Source organism: Gigantopelta aegis, unplaced genomic scaffold (assembly GCF_016097555.1).
Source record: "Gigantopelta aegis isolate Gae_Host unplaced genomic scaffold, Gae_host_genome ctg2151_pilon_pilon:::debris, whole genome shotgun sequence".
NCBI lineage: Eukaryota > Metazoa > Mollusca > Gastropoda > Neomphalida > Peltospiridae > Gigantopelta > Gigantopelta aegis.
This window is the reverse complement of record NW_024532857.1, coordinates 1112-18296: the sequence shown is the minus strand read 5'-3', so window position 1 is coordinate 18296 and position 17185 is coordinate 1112. Positions and strand designations below refer to the sequence as shown.

Sequence of the window (17185 nt, the reverse complement as noted above, 5' to 3'; positions counted from 1 at the left end):
TAGTCCAATGGGCCCAGCAACGGGGATCGACCCCACATTGACCGCTCATTAGGCGATAGCTTTACCACTGGGCTACGTCCCACCCCTCTAACAGATCAAGGTCAAAACAGATTGGAATCGTGGTAGGAATTGAAAAGTTATTTTTATATATTAAAATAAGCAGAGGGTGATAGAGAGACGGTGATAAATCAGAACAAATGAATGACAGTATGAGCCACCTTTGACAGGATTTCAACCACGGTCGTCAGCTTAATTGTCCAGCAGCTGATCCACTACACTATGGAGCTAACTAGGATGAACTAGGTTGATGATGAATACCGATTCTCCTATTTAATATTTTGTTCAACATGTACAGAAAAATCAAATCCAAACTAAACATTACAGTGTGTGTTTTAAAGAGTATTAACACGAATATATTTTACCTCAATACAGATAAATTAAATGTATTATTATGTGATATGTTTAGCATACTACGTTTACCAATTCAATAGGTTCGAACTCAAAGTTTGAGTTTAACTACAGTGATTTTCGGTGTTATACAAAATATTATAAACCATTTAAATAATTTCCGTTTTAGCATGTGAACCTAATATCAAATATGGTCCAAACTGTACCAAGATGTGTAATGCTCGTAAATGTGCTGACACATCTTCATCCTGCGACATGGCTGGCACCTGTATTGGAGGATGCCAAGGTGGTTGGAAGAACTCGGACTGTACTGAGGGTATGTTTTCATTATTGTTTAACCTATAGTATACAGGGCTAAGACGTGTGATAGACTCTCAGGCTATCCATGTACATGCAGTGTTTTGTTTTTCCACCCTAATTATTACACAAAATGTATTCTTTAACTCGTGAAACTTATGACGATATATATTTTCTGCTACCCAAAGCACAGAATAATTTAAAGGCGCAGACCCTAGTTTTAACTCATAAAAAATGGACACTAACTTTAGTTAATTTACAAACCTGTAACTCGTTTGGATAAAGTTACAATAGAGTGAAAGAAGAGTGTGTGACGTCAAAACGGCCTTTGATATACCAGTCGTGGTACACTGGCTGGAACGAGACATAATCCAATGGGCCCAGCAACGGGGATCGACCCCACATCGACCGCTCATTAGGCGATAGCTTTACCACTGGGCTACGTCCCACCCCTCTAACAGATCAAGGTCAAAACAGATTGGAATCATGGTAGGAATTGAAAAGTTATTTTTATATATTAAAATAAGCAGAGGGTGATAGAGAGACGGTGATAAATCAGAACAAATGAATGACAGTATGAGCCACCTTTGACAGGATTTGAGGCACGGTCGTCAGCTTGATTGTCCACCAGCTTATCCACTACACCATGGAGCTAACTAGGATGAACTAGGTTGATGATGAATACCGATTCTCCTATTTAATATTTTGTTCAACATGTACAGAAAAATCAAATCCAAACTAAACATTACAGTGCGTGTTTTAAAATGTATAAGCACGAATATATTTTACCTCATTACAGATACATTAAATGTATTATTATGTGATATGTTTAGCATACCACGTTTACCATTTCAGTAGGTTCGAACTCATAGTTTGAGTGAGACTACAGTGATTTTCGGTGTTATACAAAATATTATAAACCATTTAAATAATTTCCGTTTTAGCATGTGAACCTAATGTCAAATATGGTCCAAACTGTACCAAGATGTGTAATGCTCGTAAATGTGCTGACACATCTTCATCCTGCGACATGGCTGGCACCTGTATTGGAGGATGCCAAGGTGGTTGGAAGAACTCGGACTGTACTGAGGGTATGTTTTCCTTATTGTTTAACTTATATTGTACAGGACTGGGACGTGTGATAGACTCTCAGGCTATCCATGTACATGCAGTGTTTTGTTTTTCCACCCTAATTATTACACAAAATGTATTCTTTAACTCGTGAAACTTATGACGATATATATTTTCTGCTACCCAAAGCACAGAATAATTTAAAGGCGCAGACCCTAGTTTTAACTCATAAAAAATTTACAAACCTGTAACTCGTTTGGATAAAGTTACAATAGAGTGAAATAAGAGTGTGATGTTAAAACGGCCTTTGCTATACCAGTCGTGGTACACTGACTGGAACGAGACATAATCCAATGGACCCAGCAACGGGGATCGACCCCACATCGACCGCTCATTAGTAATGCTCGTAAATGTGCTGACACATCTTCATCCTGCGACATGGCTGGCACCTGTATTGGAGGATGCCACGCTGGTACTATACATACTGAGACTAAGAAATGAAAAACTCGTAATTTTAGAGATAATAAAAAACCGTGAGTATTCCTGCTAATTGGGGATGGCCATTTTGTTTTGTTTTTGTGACGTCCGGTGGTATAGCTTGGGGCGAAGTGACGTCAGCTCCGTCCAACGCCTCTATGCACAGTGTAAACAAACGCTCTAATTTACGACAACGCGCTTCGCTTTCATCAACCTGACTTGTAAAGCAACATAAATGACAGTATAATACTATTTAACTAAATATATTTCAACTTGCATCAATAGAACGAAATGGAGTTACAGTAAACAACTAAACAACGAACACAAAAACACAAATAGAAAAAACCCAAACCCACAAACAAACAAACAAACAAAAAACACAGAACACGCCGTCACACTAGACCCTCCAAGAACAAAAAATAAGCAAAACAAAAACAAATTAAAACAAATAAAAAAGTAAAAACAGATAATTCTAAAAAAAAAAACCCAGAAAAAAGAAAATACATCTTATACTCCTTTAAATTCAGTCTAATTTCTTGCCGATCTGTCAGCTCCTACTATCTTTCAACATCTTTCGCTATCCAACTCCACATTGTAGCGTGGCCATCTTTGCCACACACGTGACATTTTCCATTACGTTTAGCTGTGGCGGTAGTCTAACAGATTGAAATCGTTGGAGGAATTGGAAAGTTTTTTTATATTAATATAAGCAGAGGGTGATAGAGAGACGGTGATAAATCAGAAATATGAATGTCAGTATGAGCGACCTTTGACGGGATTTGAACCACGCTCGTCAGCTTGATTGTCCAGCAGCTTATCCACTAGACCACGGAGCTACCTAGAACTAGATTGATGATGAATACCGTATATACCATTTAATGGTTCGTTCTACATATACAGAACAATCAAATCCACACTAAACATTACAGTTTACAGTAGTCCACATATCAGAGCGTCATAATTGGGTGGGGCTGGGAATGGAATTAAACAGTATGTCGTTTGTTTATTAACTTCTGAAAATATACCTGTCGTGGAGACAGTATGATTAGTATTTTGGTATTTTAATTTATAACATAGGGTCAAAATAAAACATTTTATGAAACAAAATATAATGTCTGTGACGTACTTTGTTCATCACAACTTGCCATTTTGATCTGTAAAATTAGTTTGGGTTTGGGATAAAGCTATCATCAAGTGTAATAACACACCGCATAGGTATTTTCAATCTGAACACAGTGAAAGTGGTTTCGTTTTGATTTATCATTATTTTTTTAAAATCCATATATTTATCACCCCCTCTAGCACACATTTAGGTTTTGTCACAGAACCAGAGTAATCTTGAAATGATTGGTAGATATAGAGATGTTAAAAAACTATTGTCAGTAGTGACTGCCATTCTGTTAATCCTACTATACATATCTAACAACTATTTCATTTCGAGTTTCCCTGTTGGTGAAAATTAAAATTAAAATGCACTTTTACCCATTTTACTGTATACTGCAGACACTTATGAATGTCAGAATGGAGAGAGTACGTGCGACACAAACGCTGACTGCAAGAATACACCTGGATCGTACACGTGCACCTGTCGAGATGGATATACTGGAGATGGACGAACATGCACAGGTAACAATTAACAAATATACCAAAAAGAATTATGCAGTTAAACTTTAATACTTATAGTTAAACGCATTGTGGTGCTTGATATGTAATCACATTATCTATATTTGACACGCACGCACGCACAAACCATACGCATATATGTATTGATGTATGTATATGTGTGGATGCATGTGCTCATGTATGTCTGTTTGTCAGTCTGTCAAACAAACAAAAAGTCGTCAACATGCTGGCGTACGCCATACCATCACATGAAGCAGCAGCAGAAGTAGTATTAACACCAACAACATGACCTGTATGCTTGCTATTATTGTTATTGTTGTTGTAATTAAACGTCGTTGTCATTTTAGCCTGTCCAGAACATGTATGGTCCTAACTGTACAAAACTGTGCTCAGAACGTAAATGTAAGTTCAGCAATTCCTCCTGTGATGTCAAGGCAGGTGCTTGTGATGCCGGTTGTCAAAATGGGTGGACTGGATCGGACTGTACAAAAGGTATATCCTTACCCTGACGTGGAACATATTATATACACAAAATGTATAACGCTATTGACAACTAGGCAGATTACAAGAGAAGCCATTTAGTACACACTAATTAAATGTCTAGCGTAAATAATGTGTCATACACAATTAACTATTCTGAACGACTGAAGCACAGTGTTGTAATTTGTTCCCATTATTATTTATTCATCAGATATAAACCTTGTATTTCCTGGTTAATTTTAAGACAGTCTTTGAAACCTGTGATAAAACAAGATAGATTTTTATAAAATTATACAATTACAAATATATGTTCTCTTCTCTACGTGACGCAGAATACAACGTATGTGGCTCATACTAGTAAGTGAACACCTTTGAATAACAATCACACGCTATCTCGGGTAAGGTCATGTGAACATATCAGTATAAAATTCCAAATACCTTATTCATATTAATATTTAAATTGATTAACGCATGTAGAAGAGCTCTGAGATACATGTGACATTTTCAAATGTATTTAATAATTGAATTTACCTTTCAATTCAGACATAAATGAGTGTCTTGGATCGAACATGTGTGGCACCCATGCGCTTTGCAACAACACCGAGGGGTCATATATATGTACATGCCAAACTGGATTTTCTGGAGATGGACACAATTGTATCGGTAATTAAGCGAACTACTATTTGTATATGGCAGTGTTACGAAATAAAAAATCATAGAGCAGCTAATGAGAATGATGATATGTTTATTTAATTATTTGGGTATGGTATATAGAAATAGTATATACCAAACGTCAAATTTCGGGAAACTGCGTCCACACAATGCTTCACATATACGTGCATATCTATCTATTAGCAGAAGTTTTGGATCAATGATTTGTAACCATGTAAGGACGATAATCCTATTGTTTTCACTCAATATTTCAATATATTTTTTCTGTATCTAACATTAGTATCCGATAATATGTGAACAAATAAATCAGTTTTTAAAAATCTGCATCTATCATACTTACTTCTTTGAATCTCCATATACGGATTACAAACCTAAGAGACACGTGTGCGAAACCCCTGTGGTATATGAGCACGTAAAACGGGTTACCTACATACATACATAAGAGACACGAATAGACGGAGGAACCGGCTGAGGCCGACACCTGCGCCCAGGACAGGCGTGCGCTACAGCAGCTTGCTCTGAATGTGCACGTTAAACTCTTTGACCTGACCTGACCTGACAATGCAGGTATGAAGACAACAGATGGAACAGTCAACCTAATCATAGACTCGATGTACTGCATTATCGAGTCTGCATCCCTGTTTTAAAAATGAGATTAATGTATATAATATGATTGCAAATTAAGAAACCTTTATATTTACTCAGAAAATTTTACTTAAAAATGTCGTTTGAGTTGAAATGTCTGGTTTGAGTTTAAAACTCAGTAGCATGTTTCAATATAAGTTTTAACATTATTCATTATAGAGTTTATGCCATTTTATTGGTTCTCTTTTCATGCAAACAGACTTTATAGAAATAAGTGGAAAGATAACTATCGTATTACAATTTTCCAGACTGTCTAGAAACTTCGACCCATAATAAAAATATATAGCCTAACTAGATCTATTAATATCACTGTTGAGAACATTTCAAAATTCTTAAATATATTCATGGATAAAAATTAGCAATTTTTATTCCACTGAACTCACGCGTCATTATTGAAGTCTTCATTATATCGTGAGCCCAAGATATCTCGATTTCCAGAAATGATCCCATGGCATACTTTTTACCAACAGCTATGCCAGTGTGTTTGGTTTGGCCCTTGAAGATAACGCAATGTGACCTTTATGTGCACTTTCCCACAGACAAGAAAGCACACACTACAGCCTTTGTCCAGTTGTGTGGTGCACTGGTTATGAGGAAAAAAATCCCAATCAGCTAAATTGATCCACCGAGGTGGTCCGATCCTGCGACGGAAGCACCTCAAGCAAGCACTCAACCGACTGAGCTAAATCCTGCCCCGAAGTCAGGTCAGAGTGTTTAACGTGCACATTCAGTACAAGCTGTTGTAGCTCACGGCCCCGAACTGACACAGTGTCATCACAAATCATCGAGGCTTTCACCGAATGGGTCTCATTGGTCAAAATCAATAACTTCTTAACAAAAATAAATGATGATTGGACAAAATCGCATAACATCACTGCATGGAAATAACGAAGACCAACGATTTCACTCAATTCCACTGAACAATAGCCTAAAATTGCCAAATGAATGAATGAATGAATGAATGTTTAACGACACCCCAGCACGAAAAATACATCGGCTATTGGGTGTCAAACTATGGTAATGCAAATAAATAAAGTGATGATCAACATCAATATAAAAAATCAAGGTTTAAACAAAAACAGTGTAAAGAACTGTGCCAAAAATACAAATACAAATATCACAGAATTTTACGGACACCGAATTTTACTCTAAACTTCAATTTGTGCTGTATTGGCCATTCTCAAAGAGAATGTTACACCCCTGCACCACGGTGAGGTTACAGCACGCGCAGGGGAAAATTGCCGAAGCTAGTCGAATGTTCGACTTATGATAGCGTATTCCGACACAAATATAATAAATAACTTTAGATTAATTATCATTCGCAATGGTTCCCAAAACTACAATATAATATTAAATTACTTCTAGCATCCCCATTCCAACTTACTAAACTTACTATAAATTAAATAATCCAAATCAAAACATTACCAAAATACATCGTCTCATACCACACTTTTAATAGTTGTAAACGTTAAATGATCTTCCCCGCATCTTCCACAAGCTAACAATTTGATTCCAAGAACTGACTATCAACGTGCTAGAAGGATGATGAAAGATGTTAGTATTGGAAATGCATATAATAAGAATAAAATTAAGAACGAAAACAAAATAAGAAAAAGGACAGCAACCCAATGAGATAATTCAAGTAAAATAATAACGGAAATATACAGATTTGTTACAATAATAAGTCATGATGCACATGGTCAGTTTAATAATGCACATACTCTACAGAAGCGTGCGTTTTATGATAGAACAAAAACAAAATTCACATTTTATTGTAAATATCATTCATTAAAATGTAAACTATGTTGGTCTTGTAACCGACATTTTAAATGACTACTCTTCATTGAACAATTGAAAGAAATTATCCTCTACCGATGAATCATCGAGGGGATTTAGCATCTCGCCCGTACATACGTGACAGACGATGTCACTGCTGTAGCAACTAACTTGTGCATCCGATTTTAATGAAACGTCATATATAGGAATAGGATCATTGTATTATGGACGAGTTTGGGTTTCGCTTCTCTGCATCAAAGTTCAAACTCACTGTTTGTAAAATAAAAATACGACGTCATCGCTATACGACTTCATTTCTCATCCGGTTATCATGAAACTTCACATAGGAATAGGATCATGATACGAAAACAGAATTAACGTTTGACCTCTTTGCACCAAGGGTCACGGTCAATTACGAACATAAACATTAAGACGTTGCCACTTTAACGATTTCATTTCTCATCCGATGTACATGAAAAATATCACCCAGTTTATTTTTGAGTGTGAAGTACCTTTAAGAAGATCAAACTGTTCAAATACGTTTTATTATTCATTTCAGATGTGGACGAGTGTAGTGGTCAGAACCTGTGTGATAAAAATGCCAATTGTACAAATACAGACGGGTCGTATACATGTGAATGTCGAAATGGATATTCGGGAGATTGACAGACATGTGAAGGTAATTAAACTCTAAAATAACGGACTCTTTTGATTTTATTGTGAACAATAGGAAAGTATGTATACGGTCAAAGTACTAACAATTTAATATCGAGGAACTCCATTGTATGCTAACAGATAAAATGTGTTATAAAGTATTTGTACTAGAAACCTGCCAGAGTTAAAGTTCGTTTTGTTTAACGACACCACTAGATTTATTAATCATCGGCTATTAGTTGTCAAACATTTGGTAATTATGACGTATATGTCTTAGAGAGGAAACCCGCTGCATTTTTCCATTAGTAACAAGGGATCTTTAACATGCAACCGGCCTCGGTGGCGTCGTGGTTAGGCCATCGGTCTACAGGCTGGTAGGTACTGGGTTCGGATCCCAGTCGAGGCATGGGATTTTTAATCCAGATACCGACTCCAAAACCTGAGTGAGTGCTCCGCAAGGCTCAATGGGTAGGTGTAAACCACTTGCACCGACCAGTGATCCATAACTGGTTCAACAAAGGCCATGGTTTGTGCTATCCTGCCTGTGGGAGAGAGAGAGAGAGAGATACAGAGCGAGCGAGCGATCAGTGTCCATAGCTTAGTTTATTCTTACCCGGCAGCAAAGTGTCCCACGTGCAACACAATGCACACCACTAGACTTGATGTATCAATCGTTGAAGACTGACTAGATCGTGAGGACACCGAGTGGAATCGTTCCTAAGAACCACGGAACCTCAGGCGAGGGCTCTATCAATGAACAAAGTCACACCATATAATTGTATTCATTATAAAGTATGTAAAACCAACAATTGTTCAGGTAATTGTAGAAATAAACAGATTAAAACGGTAACCATTGTGAATAAGCGACTTCTGTATCAATGCAACGCAAAACAAGATTTCAGACGTTTGATTAATAAATACAAGTCAACAAGAAATACTGTCAGTGTAAGCAGGGTGGCGTTAATTATAATTATATATGTGTTTATTCTTTTTCAGCATGTCAAGCCAATGTAACATATGGTCATAACTGCAGGAAATTATGCGACAATCGTAAATGTGCTTCTACAGTTTCACCATGCAATCCACAGAATGGTTTCTGCGATGGAGGATGCCAAGTAGGATGGAATGGATCAGATTGCACACTTGGTATACATTTTACCATGTTGTAAAATTAGACCTGGTGCAGATATTTAGTTTAAAAGGATCATAAAAATATATTTATAAGCACATTTGTTGATAATGACAAAGAAAAACTATGAGTTGCCGAAGTAATATTCTAATGTTATAATAACAAATAGTTATAACAACACAGACAAAAGAATATTATATACATAGATATCAAATATCGGATCAGGAATTCATGTCTGAAGTCCTGTAAAAATTATTCTCTAACATTTCCCCCTTCGCATACGAATAGGTTATGTAGATTAAATTTCAAAGGAACCAGTTAGTTTTTGAATTGTACTGAAATCATATTTATAGTCGTGTGTTAACCAGAATATATATTTACAGCTTTTTGATAAAGTAATACAGTTTTTATCACCATTAAAGGTATTAAACACACAGCTCAGTGTTTGTAACCAATACTGTTTCTGTGTTATTTTACTATTTACTATTGAAGACCAAAAAAACCCCATAAAAATGTAGTATACTACAAATCCTCGAAAGCTAAATGTTTGAAAGATATTTAAATATATTTGCCAACTAAAACGAAGTCATTGTCATATGAATGCTAGAATGGCACACCCTGGCTACGCCACTGAAAATTCCCCGACCATTTGTGCCCAGTACTTATCACTCATCTATGTATAAAAGTATTTTAAATTTAAATTATGCATTTTGATTTAACCGAATTTATGTTTTAATCTTACTTGGATTTTATCCTAATATTCCTGGATCTACCTGTTAACTTGGATCTACCTGTTAACTTGGATCTACCTGTTAACTTGAAGTTACACCTAACTCTGGCAATCATTCGGGCAGTTTAGAGCTGAAGGTCTGGAATGGAAGGAAATGTTTTATTTAACGACACACTCAACACATTTTATTTATGGTTATATGGCTTCAGACAGAGGAAACCCGCAGTCGCCACTTTATGGGCTACTATTTCTCGATTAGCAGCAAGGGATCTTTTATATGCACCATCCCACAGACCAGATAGCACATTCCACGGCCTTTGATATACCAGTCGTGGTGCACTGGCTGGAACAAGAAGTAGCCCAATGGGGCCCACCGATGGGGATCCGTTGTTACCAATGCAAAAATATGGCGGGTTTGTTCTCTAAAACTATACATGTATATCAGAATTACCAAATGTTTGACATCCAATGGCCAATGATAAACATATAAATGCGCCCTAGCGATGTCGCAGGAGCAGCTCAGTGTAGCTAATAGTGGCGCGGCTCGAGGTTGCTAGACTCTTCTTTCAAATTCACCTGTAAAGTCTGCGTCGCCCCTGTGTCGCTAAACAAACCTTAACCTTAAAACATAACTGGGGTTTTTCTTCTTTCTCTTCTAATTCAAACCGTATGGTCAATTACACAACCGCAAACATACACTATACCCACACCCAATTATCCTATAACAAAATAACACTACCTAACAAATTATAACACTTAATATTATGCACTAAAATACAACACCACCTACATGTATATTTAAATACAAACAAACAAACACCCTATAAATAATCACCACAAATAAACTACAAATAAACAAATTGCCTTGCATTTGGATCTTGGGAAAGAAATATAGTCAAACTGTCTGTTTAAAAGACTAAACCATATGCCTCCCAAAAGCCTGCTGGAAACCTGCTTAGCAAATTCACTGATGAATAGACAGGTGACGTTTACCTTTTGCATGCTTTTTACCTGCAGCTTACTTTCCCATTGGAGAAACTCAAAATACTGCTAATAAAAAGTTATGACACAACGTTTTTACAATTTACCCAGTATGCTTATGCTCAACCAGATATAACACAATATTGGGGACATTTGTGATATAAACCACTCTAACAGCATAAAATAAATAAAACTAATATTTTCAGTTACAGTGTGTGTGTGTGTGTGTGTGTGGGGGGGGGGGGGTGTCAGTATCTAGTGGTGGGTGGCTCAAACCAGATTTTTATCTTTGTTTATAGGTTTTAGAAAATCAACTTGTGTCCATGTTACTTTCTAAAATAATAATTTGTGTTTATTATATTACTAGTACTAAATTTTCATGTCAGTAACTAATTATTTCTTTAATGTCTTAATGTGTGTTCCAATAACACACACCCGCACACACACGCACACACGCACGTACACATATTCAATGTATTCTAAGTATGTTGTTTCCATATTTATCTAGACACAGTTAATACTATAGTGTTATATGATGGAGTCATGAATGGTTAAAACTGAAACAACGAAAACAAAATGTCTCTTATTTTTTATGATTTAATGTTCGGTTGAATCTAGATATCGACGAGTGCCTTGCACAGACAACGTGTGGTACCAATGCCAACTGCACTAATACGGATGGATCATACACGTGTACATGTGCAGGTAATTCGATTTACAAAAATATGAATTAACTTTAACAATTGAATGATATTGCTTAACATAAATAGCTATTTCACCAACAGGTCTGTATAATAGGGTTAATAATGATAATATAGAGACATGAGTCAATCCTATATGGGACATACTCAGTTATTTTCTGTACATATATTTCTGCATCTGTATAGGCCAAAATGAATGAATGAATGTTTAACGACACCCCAGCACGAAAAATACATCGGCTATTGGGTGTCAAACTATGGTAATGCAAATAAATAAAGTGATGATCAACATCAATATAAAAATTCAAGGTTCAAACAAAAACAGTGTAAAGAACTGTGCAAAAATACAAATACAAATATCAAAGAATTTTACGGACACCGAACCTTCTCTAAACTTCAATTTGTGCTGTATTGGCCATTCTCAAAGAGAATGTTACACCCCTGCACCACGGTGAGGTTACAGCACACGCAGGGGTATAGGCCAAAACGTCTAAAATGTGTAAGTAGATACACTTAGAATAATTTGTGTTTATAACCCTGATAACACAATGCATCAAAGTGATATGACAGCTGTTGGAATGAATGAATGAATGAATGAATGTTTAACGACACCCCAGCACGAAAAATACATCGGCTATTGGGTGTCAAACTATGGTAATGCAAATAAATAAAGTGATGATCAACATCAATATAAAAATTCAAGGTTTAAACAAGAACAGTGTAAAGAACGGTGCCAAAAATACAAATACAAATATCACAGAATTTTACGGACACCGAATTTTACTCTAAACTTCAATTTGTGCTGTATTGGCCATTCTCAAAGAGAATGTTACACCCCTGCACCACGGTGAGGTTACAGCACTCGCAGGGGGACAGCTGTTGGATGCAACGAAACAACATAACAAAAACAAAACAATCAGAATGACAAAACCTTACTCCGTGATGAAAATCTTATCTCTGCACAGTTTAGGTAAGGTTGTGATTGCTTCCATGATCCAGTATCAGGTGCTTATCCTTAGGAGGACTGTCACTTCCATAGAAAATAGGTAACATGGTACTTTATCCTTTCTGAACTGCCTCTAGGAGGACTGTAAGTCCCAAGATTCTCTTAGAAAAACCTCACTCACACAGGATATAATCCAATGGATTATACCAGGCATGGGGGGGGGGGGGGGGGGGGGGGGTACTGACTGAGATCATAGTCGCAAAGTAAAGTTTCTAGGGGTTCGGGGTATGCTCCCCCGTAACATTTTGAAAACTAACTGTATTCTACAGGAAAAATTCATCTCCGTCTTAAGATTTACTATCAATATAATTTTATATTCAGAATTATTGGGGGGGGGGGGGCTAGAGTCCCCACCCCCACCCTATGCTCCGTGTGTGGCATAAAACATAATTTTAGTCAGTGATGCGTCATATCGTGAAATGACCTCTGTGTGTTTACCATAAACCTTTTTGAATGTTATAATCCTGATCAAACAACATGTGGTGAGAATGTCCTAAGGTATCTAAGACGTTACGAAATAAAGACACCACAATTTGGAGCAGAAGGAATATTGCTCGACATGAAGAGCAAATTGACCATTGCAAAGTTGGAAGTCATATATTGTTTTACATAGGACAACGCTAACAATTAAAACATCTAATAACTTAATTTTTTATATTCTGTATAGACATTCGTGCGATTTTACTATCTTTAAAAATATACAAAACATTTATGTTTTAATTTATCTTAGTTCTGTTCAACCGTTATTCTGATATTGAATAAAAGGATATCAGTTGATTTTAATTTGCACTTACACCCTCATAAATACGTGTGAAATAACGTTTAGTTAACACTTAATGTTTATTTCTTTTAGAATGTAGGCCAATCGTGCTTACAAATTACTTCATCATTTGATTATCAGTAATGACTACCGTGAACATTTTATTTTTAATAGAAAAACAATGCATTTTAATACGTAAATAATAACATTTCATTTGAAGCAAAACTAACGTGAGTTCAAGACTTGTACATAATCATACACAGACAGTAATGCATAATATATATGTAGTAGCGTTTTCTATACACTACAGGTTTGAATCACAGGGTGAATAACAACAACAACAATTACAAACAACCCCATCTATTTACTGACTTCTTATTCCCTTGGGTTACAAAATAAGGCAAACAATAAAGCTACAATCGATGGCCAAGTCAATTCACAGAGATAGGCTACACGATATGTAGTGCAGCAGCAGCAACAGTAGCATCACTGAAGACACTAAACTTAAAACGGTGGAATGATTTTTATTTTTATTTTACTGTCATGACCTGACTGATACTGATTGGATGCATATCTTCACTTATGGTTTAGTCTATTTTTATTGTGTATCATAGTACTTGTGAACTGCGAACCAGCTGTATTTTCACATACACATGTATTCGTTTCAGATATTCCACTGAAAACTACTGATGAAGAAACTGTTACTATTGTTTGGCCTGCGATAACGGGGATATTGGTTCTTCTTTTTATTATCTCGGTTATTATTAACATCAGGCAAGTAAATATCACATGGAAAGAAAGAAAGAAAGAAAGAAATGTATTATTTAACGACGTACTCAATAAATGAATGAATGAATGAATGAATGTTTAACGACATCCCAGCACGAAAAATACATCGGCTATTGGGTGTCAAACTATGGTAATGCAAATAAATAAAGTGATGATCAACATCAATATAAAAATTCAAAACTTAAACAAAAACAGTGTAAAGAACTGTTCAAAAACACAAATATCACAGAATTTTACGGATACTGAATCTTACTCAAAACTTCAATTTTGTGCTGTATTGGCCATTCTCAAAAGAGAATGTTACACCCCTGCACCACGGTGAGGTTACAGCACACGCAGGGGACGACGTACTCAACACATTTTATTTACGGTTATATGGCGTCACAGGAACACACAGGTATTGAGAGAGGAAACCCGCTGTAGCCACGTCATGGGCTACTCTTTTAATTTTGACAGCAATGGATCTTTTATATGCACCATCCCACAGACAGGGTAGTATATACCACGGCCTTTGATATACCAATCGTGGTGCACTGGCTGGTAAATATCACATGGAGAAATACGGTTTTGTTCAATAAAGGTAAAACAAAATTACAAATGTGATGGTCGGTATGTGCACTGTTTCTGGTACATTTATTATAGGTAGGTTTAAGTCCAAACTCTCATGTTTATACACCACAATATACAATATACATACATTCTAAATTCCTTAGACACTTGTCATTATTTTCAGCTAGATATTATGAAGGTTTCATATGATAGTATACATTCTAAATGTCTTAACCTGTTGTCATTATGTCTCTGCTAGATACAACTGTTTGATTTAGTGTCTCTGATTAAGCGTCTACTAATCTCACAGAAAATACTCTTTGTTTTCAGTGAATCTATATTTACTAAATGCATTCAGTTATAATGACTACTTTAAAAATAAAACGAATACTCAGAAATTTCGAAGGTATAACATCTGTTATATTGTTGCAGATAGTGAGGTATTTACCCTTTTCCCAGTTAGTACAAAGACATCTGAAACATGTTCTTACTAGTTTCCACAGATGTGCATATTGTAAAATGTTATTGCTAGTTTATCTATATATTTTCAATATTTCTATAGTTGTGCAAGAACTTTAAAGTATAGTGTGCCTATTGTGTAATATGCAGGCAAATAAACCAGTAAGTTGAGGTTTTATTATATTTTCTTCAGATTTGTCATTCGGGATAGAAAGCGATCAAAATCGGCCGACTCTAAGGTAAAATTTTCAGACATAAGACAAGATAATAAAAACCAAGCAACTTCAGTTTATGAAGATGTGCATAATGACAACACAGATGAGAGGTCTCGTTCTGAACTCCGCAATCGTTCATCTGGGCTTAGACGGCCAGGTACACATGAAGAACATGATTACCAAAACGCACCAGGAATGGCGGAAAACGACTCTCACGGAACAAACACGTATGACAAGTTGGATATGGATGTCACTGGCGAGCGGTCTCCATACGAGAAGTTAAATGTGTAAATGTGGAAAGCACATTCGCTTATTGATGGTACTATTCATTACAAACAAATTTTATTCTGGGTTCTTGTTACAGGACAACATCTATCAAACAAACATCCCAGTAAGAGATCCACTGTTGTTTCGAAGAGAAAGGACACTTTTAATAGATAAAATCCACTGAGTAACGTATTACATTTTGTTTTAATAAAACGTAAATTAACTATATATTAACAATGATCAACTCTGTTAACGCACACTTTAATGCATTACTGTTGGCAACATTGGAAACATAAATGCTACGTCCAGCGATTTGTATATGGGTTTTTTTACGTACACATGCATACAATATGTATGTTTGTAGGTATGTGTGTATATGTGTGTTTGTATTCATGTATATATGTAGGCTGTAGTAAAGTAGGTATGTATGTAGTTAGGTATGCATATATGTGTATTCATGTATATATGTAGGTTGTATGTATGTATGTATGTATGTATGTATTATATATAGTCTCTTTATGCAGTACACAATAAACACGTCTAAATAGCTTGCTGACAATTCTTCTATTTTTAATGTATTAGAAACTGTTGGCTAGAAATATAAAAATGCGTGAAATTGATTAACGGGAAATCTTACTATTCGGTCATTACATCTTCTTGACATTTTCACATATTGTAAAGATATCCTTATGTTACTTAAATGTACAAAAACAACAACAACAACAACAAAAAACCCTCAAACAACAACCATAGATCATTATTTAAATAATAAACAACAATTCATTTTCGTGCATGTAGATTTGATTGGACACTTTCTTATATGTAGTAACTGTCTTGGATGATCATCTGCTTATATCACCGTGTTTGTTTGTTTGTTTGTTTTGTTTTCCAAAGTATTAATAATGTTCAAAACTCGGAATATATACTCAACAAAGTAAGTTAAGGATCATTAGAAAAATCCGCATTTTTTCTTATAATATATGGTACAAAATACGAAAACAAAAACCCATCATGTGTAAGATTTGTGCCTGCATCAGTGCGAACATTTACTCAAATAATGTTCAGAATAATATGTAATGAAAACGTGCTAACAATATAACATTAGCAAAAACCGGCGAAAGCGTCTACTGGCCCTTAATTAATTGTGTTGAGTATAAAGGTTGTGTGCCCAGAGCAGAATGATTCGGTATTAATTGTTGATTGAAAGGATAATGAACATCATTACGTTGGTGCGTTTTCACACTCTTGATATTTGTATTTACTCCAGGAACATACCCGGGCTGGTAGGTACTGGGTTCGGATCCCAGTCGAGGCATGGGACTTTTAATCCAGATACCGACTCCAAACCCTGAGTGAGTGCTCCGCAAGGCTCAATGGGTAGGTGTAAACCACTTGCACCGACCAGTGATCCATAACTGGTTCAACAAAGGCCACGGTTTGTGCTATCCTGCCTGTGGGAAGCGCAAATAAAATATTCCTTGCTGCTAATCGGAAGA

At 36.0% G+C, this 17185-nt stretch overlaps 1 protein-coding gene across 1 annotated transcript; it reads left to right on the top strand.

Annotated features, from left to right (window-relative positions):
- The first annotated feature begins 618 nt into the window (after positions 1 to 618).
- On the top strand, positions 619 to 16735 carry LOC121391344 (fibrillin-1-like). Its single transcript, XM_041523005.1, has 8 exons — positions 619 to 724; positions 1650 to 1796; positions 3757 to 3879; positions 8009 to 8083; positions 9100 to 9249; positions 11562 to 11648; positions 14079 to 14184; positions 15401 to 16735. The coding sequence occupies exons 1-8, from the start codon at positions 619 to 621 to the stop codon at positions 15711 to 15713; spliced, it is 1107 nt and encodes a 368-aa protein (XP_041378939.1). The 3' UTR covers positions 15714 to 16735.
- Positions 16736 to 17185: the final 450 nt, after the last annotated feature.